At 54.7% G+C, this 15671-nt stretch overlaps 5 protein-coding genes across 5 annotated transcripts; 2 read left to right on the top strand and 3 right to left on the bottom strand.

Moving 5' to 3' along the window:
- Positions 1 to 141: 141 nt before the first annotated feature.
- Positions 142 to 1870, bottom strand: coaT (acetyl-CoA hydrolase ACH1; the record flags this gene model as incomplete). Its single annotated transcript, XM_056941460.1, has 3 exons — positions 142 to 1335; positions 1414 to 1654; positions 1728 to 1870. The coding sequence occupies 3 exons, from the start codon at positions 1868 to 1870 to the stop codon at positions 142 to 144; spliced, it is 1578 nt and encodes a 525-aa protein (XP_056803315.1).
- Positions 1871 to 2118: 248 nt separating this feature from the next.
- N7459_002274 (uncharacterized protein) lies at positions 2119 to 2686 on the top strand (the record flags this gene model as incomplete). Its single annotated transcript, XM_056941459.1, has 2 exons — positions 2119 to 2341; positions 2463 to 2686. 2 exons carry the CDS (start codon positions 2119 to 2121, stop codon positions 2684 to 2686), a joined length of 447 nt encoding a protein of 148 aa, XP_056803314.1.
- Positions 2687 to 3500: 814 nt separating this feature from the next.
- N7459_002273 (transcriptional regulator SIN3) lies at positions 3501 to 8827 on the bottom strand (the record flags this gene model as incomplete). The annotated part of the gene is made up of 7 exons (XM_056941458.1): positions 3501 to 4154; positions 4208 to 6301; positions 6427 to 6888; positions 6941 to 7622; positions 7675 to 8524; positions 8594 to 8655; positions 8727 to 8827. 7 exons carry the CDS (start codon positions 8825 to 8827, stop codon positions 3501 to 3503), a joined length of 4905 nt encoding a protein of 1634 aa, XP_056803313.1.
- Positions 8828 to 9939: 1112 nt separating this feature from the next.
- On the bottom strand, positions 9940 to 11687 carry N7459_002272 (protein phosphatase 2A regulatory subunit CDC55; the record flags this gene model as incomplete). The annotated part of the gene is made up of 6 exons (XM_056941457.1): positions 9940 to 9963; positions 10019 to 10581; positions 10661 to 11309; positions 11371 to 11477; positions 11527 to 11567; positions 11644 to 11687. 6 exons carry the CDS (start codon positions 11685 to 11687, stop codon positions 9940 to 9942), a joined length of 1428 nt encoding a protein of 475 aa, XP_056803312.1.
- A 2398-nt stretch (positions 11688 to 14085) lies between these two features.
- Positions 14086 to 15282, top strand: N7459_002271 (uncharacterized protein; the record flags this gene model as incomplete). Its single annotated transcript, XM_056941456.1, has 1 exon — positions 14086 to 15282. One exon carries the CDS (start codon positions 14086 to 14088, stop codon positions 15280 to 15282), a length of 1197 nt encoding a protein of 398 aa, XP_056803311.1.
- Positions 15283 to 15671: the final 389 nt, after the last annotated feature.

The raw sequence follows: 15671 nt of genomic DNA, 5'->3' as shown, positions 1-15671 counted from the left end.
GAAACAACGCTGATGATATGTACAAATCCGACCCGAACCTAATCCAAGTATTTTATACCGCGAGGCGAAATAAAACTGCAACAGAAGAGAAACGTCTAAGAAGTCATTGCCGTCTCACCAGGCCCACCCAAGGCCCGAGATCTACTCCCACGAGTTGATCTTCATCGTGCCCTTCTCCTGGAAGTTCTGGTGCATCTTGAAAGCCTGGAATAGCAGGTGCGGCTCGTGGCCCATGCCCTTCTTCAGACACTCAAACTCGGCTCGGTCAAGGTAGTCCGTCAGGATGGGCTGGTAGTCCGGGTGCGAGCACTTGTTGATGATGACGCGGGCACGCTCGCGGGGCGACAGGCCGCGGACATCGGCGAGACCCTGCTCGGTGACGATGACGTCGAGATCGTGCTCGGTCTGGTCGATGTGGGTGGCGAAGGGGACGATGCAGCTGATACCGGTGGGATCGACCTTGGTCGGGCGCGCGCTGGGCGTGTGCATGATACTGTACTTGGAGTTGCGGAGGAAGTCGGCGGAGCCGCCGAGGCCGTTTAGCATGCGCGAGCCCATGACGCAGGTGCTGTTTGCGTGGGCGTAGATGTCGACTTCGACGGGGGTATTCATGCCGATGCAACCCAGGCGGCGGATGATCTCGGGGGAGTTGGAGACTTGCTGCGACCGCAGGAGGAGCTTGCCCGCGTACTTCTCCCAGTTGTCATAGAAGCGTTTGAAGCCCTCCGGCGAGAAGCGAATGGAGGTTGCAGTCGCAAAGTCAAGGTTGCCACTGTCGAACAGGTCCAGGAACGAGTCCTGCAGCACCTCAGTCCACACCTTGAGGTTGGTGAAGTCGGCACCCCCCTTGCTCAAACCGCCGATGACTGCGTTAGCGATGTTGCCAATGCCTGACTGGATTGGGAGCAGGTTCTGTGGCAGCCGGCCGTGATTGACTTCGTGCTTGAGGAAATCAATGAGGTTGGTGGCGATTGCTTGCGAGTCCGCGTCTTCGGGGGAGTTGGGCTGCGTTTGGTCCGGGTAGTCGGATTCCACGATCGCAACCACCTTCTCTGGGTCGATGGGAATGTAGGAAGTCCCAATGCGGTCTTCCGGTGCCATGATCAGGTAGGGCTTACGACCTGGTGGGAGATCCGACCCCACGATGTCGTGCAGACCCTCGAACGAGGGACTCGCCGTGTTGACTTCAATAATGACTTTGTCGGCCATCTGCACCAATTCCGGCGATGCGCCTACCGACGCTCCCGGGATGATACCACCATTCTCAGTGATGGCCGATGCCTCGATGACAGCGACATCCAGCTTATTGTGCGGCTTGTTGAGGGTGTAGTAGCCCTGTAGCGGAGACATAGCGTTAGCGCGCCGATCTACAGGAGATCCCGAGCAGGGCTCCGTAGCGATGAATCAACTTACATAGACCAAATCCGAGGGGAACATGCTGAGATGCTTATCGAAGAACTTGATTTGGCCACTGTTGATGCCCTTGGCAATTTCCTTTCCAACCTGATGCGGGCTTCGGCGCTCGATCATGTTCAGCCGGGCCCAGCGGTTCTCGGTCTCTGCCCCAGACGACGCTCCCACGAAGAGAGAATACTGGAGTTGACCCTGCAGGTTGTTCTTCTCGACATGGTCTGCCAGAGCAGTTGGGACCATTCTGTGCAAGCGAGTCAATGTTAGAAGATCCATGCTGTGGAAATGCACATCCGAGTCGCTTGGGCTGTACATACTTCGGGTATCCAACACCTGTGAAACCGGACCAGCCGATGTACGAGCCATGAGGAAACAGGTCAATGAGATCCTCCGCCTTGGCCAGCTTGTTGAGGTAGGAAGGGCGCCGAACACGGCTCTTCAGAAGGGCAGAAGCAGCCATGGTAAAGTAATCGACAGGAAGAGAGGAGAGCGTCTGGACGAAGAAGAAAGAGTGGAGAAGAAGGAAAGAAGAAAGAGGAACGGCCGGATTGAAATAAGTTCGACCCCACGGCACAGGATGACTATACGCTCCACCAGTCCTGGAGTGCTTGCAGAAAGCAATGCCGGGAGAAGGGAAGGTCTGGATGCAGCGTTTGGATGTATTCTATTCCCGCCCTAGATTCGCACTCTCCGCCTGCGTCCCTGCCAATGGATCAGGAAGATGAAGATGAAAGCGACGAGGAAGATACGCTATCACATACGACCTTGATTCCTGTCTCGATAATCCCCCATTCCGGCGCAGCAACAACTACGCCATCCGGCTCGCCTCTGTCTAGCACGGAGGGTTTCATCTTGACGTCAGCTATCGGACTTGACTCGGTGACGCTCGGCATTTCCTCGCCACCGTCATTCTTCCTTGCATTCCATCAGCGTCCAAATCCACCGTCGACATTGTATTCAATGCCCATTCCATGGACATAAGCGACTCTCCCAGAGAAATTCACTCCAGTCAACGCCGCGCATGATACCAAGCAACCCAACCGTGCCAACAGCCATCACCCAGAGATGGGTTGACTTCGGCCTGGAGGATCCGCCCGGGCCGACGGGCGCTCAGCGTCAGTCCACCGTCCACCGTCTCGGATTGTATCGGTTAAGGGGGCTCGGCCACACGGAGGTGCAGCCCTACCCCGTCTCTGGACACCGAGGGTACTGCGGTTCCTCGGCAGAGGACCCATCCTTGCCCGATCCAGGCGATAGGCGCGCGGGAAGGATGTGATGGGGCGAACGCGATCGGCTTCCCGGGGTGGTTCGACCCATCAGCGCAGATTTGGGAGGCAAGTGCCGGGGCCGACGATGGAAGTGCTTGCTGTAGTGGTAGACGGTATACAGAAATATATGCAATTCAGTCCCTAAATTCTCCTGCAGGTACTGACCTGCATCTGTGGTATGTCTAGAGGGCAATGCGGTCATGTAATTCCACCGGTAACCTAGGGCAAGGAGTACCTAGTTAGCGGCCGCTTTCACATCCATGACGATAGAATACATTGGAATACAGTACAACAAGAAGTAATGCCCACGACGAAGAAGAAAACAAAGAACATGGAGGGAAAAGAGACATTAAGAACATCATTTTTTCCATCCTGGCTCCAATGCCCATCTCTTCTGCACTCGATGTTGGGAAGCTGTTCGTTGGCGCCTGGCCAGCCAACCCCGGAGGCACTGAGTACGTCGCCCAGAACTCGGAGATTCGTCGGGATCCATATAGACCCGGAAATAAGTGACGCGGGAAAACGGGAGAATTAACAGTATGATCGCAGTGTCCGTGGTGCATTCAAAGGAGAATTGCAAATGAAAAGGAAGAAAAGTAGAATGGAATAAATAAACAAGCCGGGTTGATCACAAAGGACCGGCACCCCCCAGAGAAGCACGAAACAAAGAACCCCGTAAAACCTCATCATCGCAATTTCCTCGTGTGGTCAAGACGCCGTTTCCTTCGCGCAAGCAGCAAATGCATGTCCTCTCCCGATCAACCTACAAACAAAGTGTCGCAAGGCCTTTTCCTACCCAGTCGTTAAATGCTGACCCACAGCTCATGCCTCCGCTACGGCGGGCTCTGCGTCGGCCATCTCGGCGTCCACCGGCTCGCTCTTCTCGGTCTTCTCATCTTTCTCTTTGGCGTCGGTTTTCTCGGCCGGAGCTGGACTCTCGTTGGACAAGGTGCCGTTCAACCAGGAGCGGAAGCGCTGGTTCGACTCATCGACTTGGTCTTTGCTCAGACCACGGGCCCAGTTGGGGTTGTTGACAAACTTCTCGACGAAGCGGTCGTGTCGCTTCTCGCCAAGTGCGGCCTTTTCCCTGCTCTGCTCTTCTTCCTGAGTTTTGGCGGTCTCGGGGTCGGCGTCCTTGTCAATAACAGGGGCAGTGGACCGCCAGAACCAGTCCTGGCTCGGAGGCTGGTACAGAATCGTGTAATTGTTGGCACAAATCCGAATCACCAGGCCGTCGTAATGCTGCAGACGGCGGTAGAAACGGTCATACTCCTCGTCCTCGTCCAGCTTGCCCGGCAGGTTGCGCTTCAGGAACGGCATGCGCATCTCCGAGTAGTGCACACCTTCGGTCGGATCGCGCATCGAAAAGGCCGTCACATAGTAGGACCAGCGAGCTTCAGAGCTGAGATCCTCGTTGTCGAGAGTGGTATCCTCAGTGGTCATGACCTGCACGGTGATTCGACGGTCTGCGGGGAACTGCGGCATATTGGTCAGTCGAGATCAAACCAGACAGAAAAAGATACACTTACGTAGGTAATGCGATAGATATCGCCTTCCTTGACCAACCGTTCCACCTGCTTGCGATACTGGATCTCCTGATGGTGGGTGGTGTCCTCCTTCTCCCGCTCCTTGAAGAATAGGTTCGCAATGTCCGAACTGCGGTCCCGCGAGTCACCAGTGAAGATGGAGGCCACAAACTTCGTGATGGAGGAAAAGATCCGCTCCATGTTGTACAGCGAATATCCACCCTGCATGTAGAAGCGGCGAAGAGTCTCTTCCATGTGGATCTGATCAATATCGCCGCGAATCACCTCCTCGCACATGCGCACAATCTGCTTGTAGAGGTTGGCCTTCGGGTCAACGTCGTAGAAGAAATCACTCGGGAATCGATCGATAAGGCATAGATCATGCGCAGGCTTGGGCTGAAGACCCCGGCGGACTTGCTCATGGGCCTCTTCCTCCTGGCCCTTGATGCGTAGCAGACGCGAGTACAGGATCTCAAAAGCTCGCAGGAAGCACAGGATATTCAGGTTGCTGTACATGTGGTGCACGGTCTTCTTGTATTTCTCGTTAAGCATGTATTCACGCTCAAGATTGAAGTTGCCATGGCCAGGGTGCTCCATCCACTTGAGTTCGGCAACGTCAAAGTTGTCTTCCGGTTCTGAGCCGGCTGCTGACAGAGCTTGCGCCACGTCGGGGGTCGGCTGTTGAGTAGTCGGGGCAGTCTCATCCTTGTTCTGAGCGCTGCCCTTCTCGACTCGGCGCTCAAGAGCCTCACGCAAGAGATCCAGCTTCTGCGTGTTGACGGGCTTCCGACTGACATTCGAGATATCGTCAGCTGCGATGTTCTCTTCCAGTTCCTCTGGGGGAGTTGCCCCAATCATGAGTTCATCCATGTAATCGTGGAACGTTTCGCGATCCAGCCCAAAGAAAATGGGTATGAAGTCCTTGACGAAGTTGATCAAACGTTGCGGTTCAGCACCAAAGCCAGAGGTGCTGCGGTCAATGTACAAGCAGAGCAAGTGAGTAGTATCCAGAAGAACGTCCAAATCATCCAGGGTCACCTCCATCTGGTAATTCGGCGTCTTCAATCCGCTCTTGCGACGACTCTGAGTTTCCTCAACCTTGCTCTGCAGATCCTGTTGGATGTTCTTCGCAATGAAAAGCTTCTTGTCGGTCTGTCGGGTAGCGATAGCCTGGTGATCAAGACTGCGCCAATAGGCACGCTGCATCTGTTCACGCCACACCTTGTCCCATTCGCGCTGGCATGCCTTCCACTCCTCGAGCTTCTGCTTCAGTCGATAAAGCACAATGGGCAGGACCTGACAAGGGCGCTCGAACATGTCACGAATGATCTTCTCGCCACGTTGGCGATCGTACACTTTCTTGATGACACGCTGATAAATGGCCTCGCTCTGACCACCAAGACCCGGGGGAAGTTTGAAATTGGCACGCTCGACCTCAGACATATGGAGGAACTGCTGGCAAATCGGTTCAATCAACTGGATCGTGCGAGTACACGCCTCAATGTGATGGTCGTAGTCATGACGATCCTCTTCGATGCGGTGCAACGCATCTTCGTACTGGTTCTTCCTGTGGGCAACGAAACCGGAATCTTCAGACGCCCAAGTGGGGTGGGATGCCCATTCGTCATTCAAAACTTCAAAACAGAGCTGATCGCGGCCACTGCAGGCCTTTTGGCGCTCCCGCTTAGGCAGCAATCGGTAGCTAGGTCCCAAGGACCGACAGTGGGCAAGATTCACCATACCGGGTTCTTGTTTCGGTCTAGGGTCGATTGTCTTGTCCTCGGGTTCTTCAACGTTCATGAATCGCTTGAACCAGCTCATGAGCTCGGCATTTGAGCCGATGAACCCCTCAGCTCTCTTGATCAGAACGAAGCGATCAAGCAAATCGGTGGTGTAAAGGTTGCACAGCTTCAAGAAATCGCTGAAGATCTGCTTGTTTGCAATGAACTTCTTGACGCGGTCAAAGAATGCAATCTCTTCTTGGCTGGGTGTCGTCAAGACGGAAGGTGGGATCGGTTCAGGGAGAGCAGGAATCAATGTGGGAGAGACGTTGGGAATATCAGCACCTGAAGGTTTGCCGTGGTGGTACTTCGTCCTCTGAAAGGCTGTATCAGTATGTCGCACGTGGAGGGAAAACAGAGGTGAGGGTGAGGATGATCAAAATCAAAACAAGTGTAGCCTTGACGTGACTAGAGGAACTGGCGAGAGCGAAACACACTAACCTTGTTTACGTTGCTGAACTGGGCAGACTGGCCACGGGCCTGGGATTCTGGAAAACGGGCACCGTCCATGCTAGCAGGCCCCGACACAGATGTGCCACCAACACCCGGAGCGCCTCTTCGCTTCTTGTTCTCCTTCCCAGCGTCCTTGCCGGTATGGAAGCTGCCCATCGGGGGCATGTTCTTCACATCCCGGTTCGGCGTCTGAGAAGGCATGCCCATCGAGTCACCCCGCATGTTGCTGATCGGAATGGCCTCCTCGGCAAGCCGGGCTTGCTGCTGCTGCTTGGCGTGTGCCGCGGACTCGGGCAAGAATTGCTTGAAGTCCTCCAGGAGATCAGGCGCAGTGTTAAACAGCTGGGTCACTTGCGCATACACATCCTGAATTGGTTTTGACTCCCGCTGGTATGTCTGCAGGATCTCCAGGAATTGCTTGTAGATCTCTGGCGCACTCGAGAAGCGATTCTATGGGATAATGTCAGCTGAATTTCTGTCAAATTCACGTCACTAAACAAACCTTGATCTTGTTCACATAGCTGATAGCATGGTTGAACTCGACCGGGCCACGCTTGTTCAGATCAGCGTGACCGCCCTGGAGTATACCACCCACACCCGCCAAGCTACTCATTGGTTGGGTCAGGCCTGCATTCTGACCGGCACCTGAAACCTGCATCATCGACGGCCTACCCATGCCGGACGCGGCTGATGCCGCGCCTTGCAGCTGTGCAACACCTCGATGATCCTGCGGGTGTGAAAGTGCGGAGGGACCTTGCGCCTCCTGACCTTGGAAACCATAGTGATGATCTTGTGCAGGACCTTGTCCATCTTGCTGGTACATGCCGGGGCCCATCATTCGTGAGCCGGGCGAGTATGATCCAGGGACACCCTGCTGCTGAGCCTGCTGTGGCTGGGTCTGCTGCCAACCAGGTCGTGACTGCTCATAGTAGTCAGGGCGAGCATGTGGGCCGAGGCCAGTAGAAGGGCCAAGATCATTGGCACTATCCAAAGAGCGTCCTGCGCGAGGCATGCTGAGGGTGTTGGTTCCCGACGGAGTAGTCACACGAATAGCATCGGGGTTATCTTCAGTGCCGCATTCAATGCGGTATCCCGGGGGCAAGAAGGTGTTGAAACCTTGAATGAGAGCTGGGTGACCATTGAACAAAGTAGACACGCGCTGGATTACGCCCGGGGTGTCGATTCTAGTAAAACGTTAGTTCTTGAACCTGCTATGCTCGCCACGCGAAAACTCACGCCTGACTCTTGAAGTCCTTCATTATGTCCAAGAATCGGTTGTAAACGTCAGGCTGATCGACGAAGCGCACTTTGACCTGGTCCAAATAGCTGAGGGCATCCTGGATGTCGAAGGTTGGTGTTAGGCTTTGGTTTTGATCTGCGGGGGCTCCATATGGGCGACTTGCATTCAGAATGGGCTGCTGGCCTTGAGCGAGAGCCGCAACAGTTCCTGGAATCTGCTGGCCTGATCCATTGTATCCCATCATGGGCGGCGCACCCGGGTGCTGCATGTACGATCGAGGCGTGCCTTCACCATGCTGTGGCATCTGGGGTGCGAAAAGGTTGCCTGGACCTCCAGACGGCTGGACGTTACCTTGTGGTCCATTGGGGGTGTTGGTACCGAGATTCGAAAGAAGGCCATTCGGACCGTGGATGGAGGTGGGGACTTTCGATGCCACCGGCTGGTGGAGAGGGATAGAACCAGTATGGCTTTGTACCGGGGGGTGTTCGCGTTGGCGCTCTATCTGCTGTCGCTCGATCTGTTCTCGCTCGCGCTGTTCACGCTCTCGATGGGCCATTTCTTCCTGGCGTTGACGCTCAAGGATTTCCCGTTCCCGAGAGTCCCGTTCACGTTCGCGGTTCAGGGATTGTGGAGATGCGTGCTGCATGGCTTGGCCAATACCGGGAAGTGAGTGACCCGGGCCATGAGACGGCCCAGATGGATGTTGCCCGTACGCCGGAGGCTGATGAGGAGCGCCGTGGCTCTGGCTTAACTCCGCCAGCCCGGGGAGGGAGTGTCCGCCCGACTGGCCGGCAGGATGGTAGGGACCTTTTTCAAGCGACACGGAAATGTTAGTGACTTGATCCCCTACAATTGATCTGGGGTCTTGGAAGGGAAATATGGTAGAGGTTCTGCGTAGAAAGGACAACTGCTAACCGGCTGGAGGAGGTAGGACAGGCCCGGAGGGCTGCGACGCCGGACCTTGCGGTGGATTTTGGCTGCAAAATAGAAAAACCAAATATTAGCTGGATTTGTCTTTCCGTGGGGAAGAAAGAGCAATGGTCCATACCTGAACGACCCCAAGGGCCGAGGTTGTTGATTCATCTGATCCATGCCAGGGTGCGACGGTGGCCCACCAGCAGAGTGCCAGCTATCGTTCCCAGAGTTCATATCTAGTCATAAACTTGAGTCCACAACTGAGCACGGGGTATCGAGTGCAAAAATGTGTGGAGGCGTTGCTTGGAGAAGGGGGCAGTGAATGTCGGCTGGAGAGCTCCAGCTGGGAGTGTTTCTCGTCTGATCTGGCAAGTATTCCACAACGCTCAGATCGCGACCATGTCACAGCATGACAGCACCCTGCAGAGTGAATGCAAAGAGGTCCTCCCGGTAGCGACAGCCACGAAGCAGGTGATAGCGACGGCGTGGGCAGGATAAGGGACACTGGATGGGATTGCGCGCGATCGCGGGCTCCAGTGGAGGCTTTCCTGACCGACTCCCGCTAGTCTGCATCGGGTATGGTGTGACTCATTCCGGATGATGGTTGATCCGACCAATGGGGCCTTCTTAGTACTGTAATTCTGGGTAACAATGGGCGCATCTGGCGGAATAGTGGGTACAGACCTGTAATAGCTGGTATTGTGTGAGTGAATCATTCTGTCCGCCTTCGTCATCGCCCGCGTTTGCCGGCAGAAAAATCCGGAGTGCAACCCGCACAGTTGCGTCTGAAATATAAAGGGGGGGGGGAGGATGATATATTAAAACCGTGAAGTATGTGAATAGAGGAGAGCAGACTTCCATTACAAGGAGAGGAGGCTCTTTCAAAGGATCACTTACAGCTGTTTTCACCATGAACCATAGCAGGCGCATTAAAAGCAGAGTCTACGAGTCTCCTGCAAGCACAATCAGGAACAATCCTAAATTATGCCTCGAAACAGGCTTCACATTCTCTATCATGAAGTGCCTCCACACAACGCCTTCAGGTACCTAAGAAGCTGCATACAAACCGGGGGACTCAAGGGGTGGACAGTCGAAAAGGGGGATATGTAGTGGTCAGCGGGCTGGATATTCCTTAATGGAAGAGGGTGATCAGAAAAGCCTGTGATCGTGGGACATGTGTATGGCGCATTCTGATATGGCCACTATTTTGTGTGGGTTTTGGAATAGTTGTCGCGTCTTTCCTCTCGCCAGTTCATCTAATCCACTCCTCTAGCCACCGGACCCCGACCCCCAATATGCGCCTGTCCCTAGAAATCGTGTAGGAGTGTGGATTGCAGATTGCGCGCTTACAAGGCAGAGAAGACGAAGAGCTGTAGCAAAGAAGATCAGTGGTGGTTCATCACAATAACTGGCGTGGAGGCTTACGTTGTTTGTGGCGGCAATGGCGATACTGTCCTCGAATGGGTGCCAGCTCATGTGCAGGATCTTCTTGTTGAAGTCGATCTGGTCGGCATCGGTCTCCTTCTTCATCCGGCTGCCAGGGCCAGCAGGACTGCCGGACCTGGATCCAGCCTTCTTCCCGTTGCCCTTGTTCATCGGCGTCGGCACACCAACCTTCTTCGCCTTGAAGGCTGACTTGTCCGCCTGTAGCACAATCTCCGTATCCTTGCTCTCCTCGGTGGGATAAATCATGAAGTTGTTGTTATAGCTGCCAGTCATGACATTCTCGGCATCGCCCGAGAAAACCACTTCAAACTTGTCAAAGATGCTATCATTTTCGTAGGTGTCGCAGAGGCGCGGCCGCAGGTGCTCATGGATCGGGATAGTCTTCACCGGCTGCCGTTCCATGTTGACATCCCAAATCTTCACAGTCAAGTAGTCCCTAGACACAATGTATCGGCCGTCGTGTGAGAATCGAACATCGGAAATGGAGGAGATGATCTCGGAGAAGAAGGAGCGCGAGGAGGCATCTTCCTCTTGCTCAAACACTGATGAGAGAATAATGGATTAGTACCAATACACGTACCCAAAAATCCCATGTGCGTCGAGATAGTTGCGGGTACATACACTTAGCATGCTCGTCGCAGAGTGCCCGCTCTCGCATATCGGCAAGTTTGATGGTGCCCTTGGAGCTGGCGTACATGAACCAATTACAGCTGACTGGATGGAATTCAGCCGCCGTGATAACCTCCGTGAGTTCCTCCATGTTAGCCGGTTTGATATCCACGATGTTGAAGCTCTGATCCTGAATGTTGAGGTTCCACAGGTTGACTCGGAGATCGTCGCTGCTGATAAAGGTTTCGCCATCGCTGTTCACAGAGATGCTATTTATATGGTACGCGTGGGCATTGGCGTACGTTCTCCGTGGGACAGCGGCCACGACGGTGTCATGGTGTGTCAAACGGGGAAGCTTGAGGGCGGAGGCATCCTTGAAGGTGCCGCGGGGCGCCCGGGGCATGCCACCACCGCCCACAGCAGCCGCCGGAGTCAACTCATTGGATAAGTTGTTCTCAGCGACCACTTTCAACGACTTGTCGAACACCTTCCACAGCTTTATGGTCTTGTCGTTTGTCGAGAGGAGGAAGTGTGATGCATTCTGTCGCCGACACCATTTTATCTTGTTGATCTTCTCTTCAATCTCTAACGATTTGAGGTAGTCGAATTCCGGCTCGTGCGACTGAAATTCGGTGTGGAACTTATACTCGCAAGTTTTTTTCTGGGCCGAGCCGACATGGCATGAGGAGCCGTCCGCAGGAGATTTGATGGGCCACACTTACGGTCTCGTTTCGCTCAAAGAGCACCACTCTTCCACCCTTGTCTCCCGTTGCCAAGTAATTACCAGTATGATCGAATTCGACGGTCGAGATGATGTCCGCTGGCGAGACTGTGTTAACGGATGTGCACCGGAGAGCATGAACCGAGGGAAGGAGTACCTTCTGTGATATCTTCTACATCGCCTTTATCGCCGAAGCATCTAGGAGGGAATTAGCCCATATCTGGACAATGTCACCGAGCCCCCCGATCGGCTGACGAGTTGTGGGAAGACGCACTGTGTGAACTTCCAGGTGGGCGAGCCTGGATCTCTGTCTACCATCTTTTTGTGGGCTCCGCGAGCTCTATCGTGGATGATGCAGGAAAAATCACTCGGATCGAACCGGTCGGACACAAGACGAGCACAGGCGATCGATTAACGAGAGATGGCGACAACAATCGGTCGGGCCTGCTGGATCGGAGATGATGTGCGAGGGGCCGATGGCGGGAGGGGGAGAGGGAGAGAGGAAGGAGAAATAGCAGAGCGAGAGCACCCCGGCAAGGTCGAAAATTCGGGACGGCGTAGAAGACGAAATCTTCAGCCTACGTTGACGACGCAACGAGAGAGGGCGGTTGCGGGATGGAGGGGGAGGGGATGAAGCAAACGACCCGATGATGGTGGTGGTTGTTATGAGTGGGCCCGCTGCAAAAGAGCTTGCGGGATCATTAGGGGGAAAAAAAAAGGATCTGAAGGATAGAGCCTGCGGGTTAGGACAACAACACAAAAAAGGACGAGTCCGAAGGGGAGGGGGGAGGGGAGAGTCGTACGGGAATCTGGATGTGGGAAGGGGAAAAGATGGATGGGCAGATGGGAAGTGCAAAGGCAGAGAGGTGAGGCGGTGGTGGGGATATTCGTTACGGCGTTGTACCCTCAGGAATCACGATTCCCTGGCCTCCCAGCCCTACGCTCTGCGCTTCGGAACCGCCACAGCGACGGCTCTGCAGAGTCCCATCCACCCAGCCATCTTGCGGCTTGGGCGTCGAAGCCGATGCTGACATCAACACTGTTCGCCGACTGTAACATTGCCCGAAGCAGGCACTGCGGTACACCGGCAGGTAGGGCTGCTAGGAGATGCAGCAACGCCGGGACCTGCCGCAATAAGTGCATGGATTACGATTACCAATCGTCCAGATAGATGGAGAGGAGCATATATAACAGTTGGGGAAATTGCAATGCTTGGAGGGAAATTCTGGCTGAGATAGCTGATACAACTGGACAGCACTATACAGAGACGCACCATTGTACATCCGTCGCTAGAGCTAGACATCCAATTGATAAGCCCAGAATCGACTTCCAGTGAGCCTTGATTGGGCCCCCCTTTCAAATCCATACCACCGATCAAGATGGATTGTTCTGGTCCAGGGTTGGTCCCTCTATCCTGGAAGCTGCAGCTTGTACCACTGCATCCCCGCCTCTGTCGTCATCCTATCGGGCCCAACTAGTTAACTAAATATCTATGGAAATCCAGCCTGGCGCCTCCAATGAACTCTAGTGAAGCTCGGGATGATCTGTGAATAAATTACGAGGGAACTGAGTAATTCCTAGAACTATCTCTGAGGAATTAATTGGTCATCCTTCACGGGCAATGTCGGAGTATTGTGTACAGAGGTGCCTAAAGATACACCGCAACATTGCTATCACCCACGAAATAGGCCTCAACCGCAACACAGTTATAGACACGACGATCTCGGTGATCAATCTGTCACCATCTCATTCAAGAGATCCTACAACTTGACAGCCGTTCAGGCTAGGGTTATCACGCCAATGTACTGCTGTCGGCTGCACCATAGAAAGAGCGCCGAAATGAGATGGGGCAACTTAGAGCTCAATATGCGTAGACTTCGTGATTTTATTGGCCAACGTCTCCCCAATCTCTCTTCGCTTAATTTCTAGTTCTGACCTTCCGTTTCCTCTCTTCCTCTCCCTGGTGGCTCTGATCTGATCTCCTAGTAGAGCTCCGTTTGACCTCATCAGCATCAGACGTATGCAGATTGTTCTTCTCCCCTCGCGTCACATTTTCTATGCAATGCTCTCTGTCAGACTTGGGATCTCGCGGCCATGAGTATACGAATGCGAGTCAGATAAGTATAGGGCTAAACCGCTGGAAGAACAGGAGTAGCTTCTTGGAAAGCGACCCAGTTGGTTTCGCGGTGATACAATATTCGTCCATTGATTGACTGGAGAAGAGGGGATGTAGTTGAATTTGGGCACAGGTTTGTTTTGCGCAAGGAAAAACTTTCTGGAAAGAAGCCAGGTCTCAGGACTATTCTTACCTAGGTAAACACCCCTGGCAGATCGGGTCGTGCTATGTGGCTCGACGTAGGCCATCAACCGCAGAGCCTTCTCTGCAATTCCCCAGTCTTGCCTGTGGGCATCACCCTCTCATCCACGTATCTCTCCATCTGCGACCACTGTCATACCGCACACTTGATAATTTGTTCCTGTCAATATCGGACTTGCCAACGTCCATTTCCCACCCAACCGCGGCCAAACCCGTACCCTCTCCCCATCACATGCCTCCCATCTACTTTGTCCGGGGCCCATTCAACCGAACGAAAGCCGACCATGACACTCCCAGCACCAACCCGTCAACTATGCATCTATAGTGACCGATGCCAATCCTCCCAACCTTGATGATATAGAGCCGAACGTCTAGCAACACTCCCCGCCCTCCCCAAGAATGGCCGACAAGCCGGCGAACATGCGGGGTCCCCGCGACACACGCCCGGACCACACCCAACCCGACGCGCCAGAAGCTCCATCGCGCGATTCCTCACACCCCTTCCAACCATCCAGCAATTCCCCATCTCCCTCTACAACTCGCGAGCCCCCCGCCCCGCACTCACTGGCAACCCGCATCCAAAGCTCCGCCGCAGGCCTCGCGCGAAGCGCACTCCAGGGCCCCGGTCCAGCCCCAGATGTCGCCCAGACCCTCGCTAGCGCCACAAACGGGAAGACGGCAGGCCCGTCTTCATCCATCGCACGTACCGGCTCGGACTCGGTGGTTAGCGACGATATATCCGCGTCGGCGCGAGGCGTGGCCGCAGGGACACGGGGAGAAGCGCCGTCGAGCCGCGGGGGCGAGGCGTCGTTCCGCAGCACGACGGGGTCGACGCCGCAAGGCGGATTTATGCTGCCCGGGTTGAGCGCGGAGGACTTTGTGGGCTCGTATGCAAACACCAATACCGACACTGACACGTACACCGAGCTCGAGATCGGCCCTGACTTGCAGGGCCGGACGGGGCGCTGGAAGGGGAAACAGCGGGCGCAGGATCCGGTGCAGCGGGAATACACCAGCGCCTGGGAACGCGCACAACATGAACGTGAGCACGGCGCTGCGGACGGCGCTGCTGTTGTCTCCCTGCTCGCGGATACGTCGTTCGACCCGGCCTTTGGCCATGGTGATCCCGGCATGGACGAGGCGGAGGTCGACACTGACCCCGCGGCAGCGCCGCCCCCGCTGACACCGGCGGAGGTGCGGATGCTCGAGTCTTTCAGGAGGGAGATTGGGCTAGCTTCGGGTGATGCTGCGCATATGCACCCTCAGCAGCAGCAACAGCATTTCACGTCGATGAGCCTAGTCCCGGATATTGATACGTTCTTACAACAGAATGATCCAGCCGCATATACGCATGCTGAGGCGACTGCTGCGTCGGCAGATAGCCTCCGCGACACACTCGTTGCATACCTCCCGGGCGCGGCGGATTGGGTGGGTGTCCAAGAGCGGTACCACGATGAAGTGTGGGGGTACCTTCGCCCTGCGCTGGAAGCAGCCAAGGCCGAGATCGAAGAAAAAGAGAAAGATGGACTGGATGGCGACCAGGATGGCCCTGCCGTGAGGCGGCTGAAGATGATTCTCAAGCACATGCGGGCGTGATTGGGGCTGTAACGGATCAGTCTGGCATGTTGTGAATTGCACAGGAAGTTATAGGTTGCATTTCAACATTGCACGTAGAGATTGGGTCTATGCCCGAACTTTGGACGTATGGAATAGGAGGCTGATATGTATCAGAAAGGGATACTATACCCTCATGATAAGTGGCGATCATGGGCGCTACTATATTTATAATTTAAATGAGAACTATAACCTCACAGCTCATCCAAGCGAAATGGCCAGAAAAAAGAGTGAGAAATATCGAACCTGGCAGGACCTAGCACAGGTATGATCTAAAACATGACAATCAATACCGTCCATCTTGCAGTAGACTCCCAAGCGAATCCTCTTAGCCAACCCATCTCCTGCCAAGCCAGCGTAGCATTCGACCC

Source organism: Penicillium hispanicum (genome assembly GCF_028827665.1).
Source record: "Penicillium hispanicum strain IBT 35686 chromosome Unknown utg000002l_segment0_segment0, whole genome shotgun sequence".
NCBI classification, from domain to species: domain Eukaryota; kingdom Fungi; phylum Ascomycota; class Eurotiomycetes; order Eurotiales; family Aspergillaceae; genus Penicillium; species Penicillium hispanicum.
Note: the sequence above shows the minus strand (reverse complement) of the source record. Positions and strands in the feature narration are given on the sequence as shown.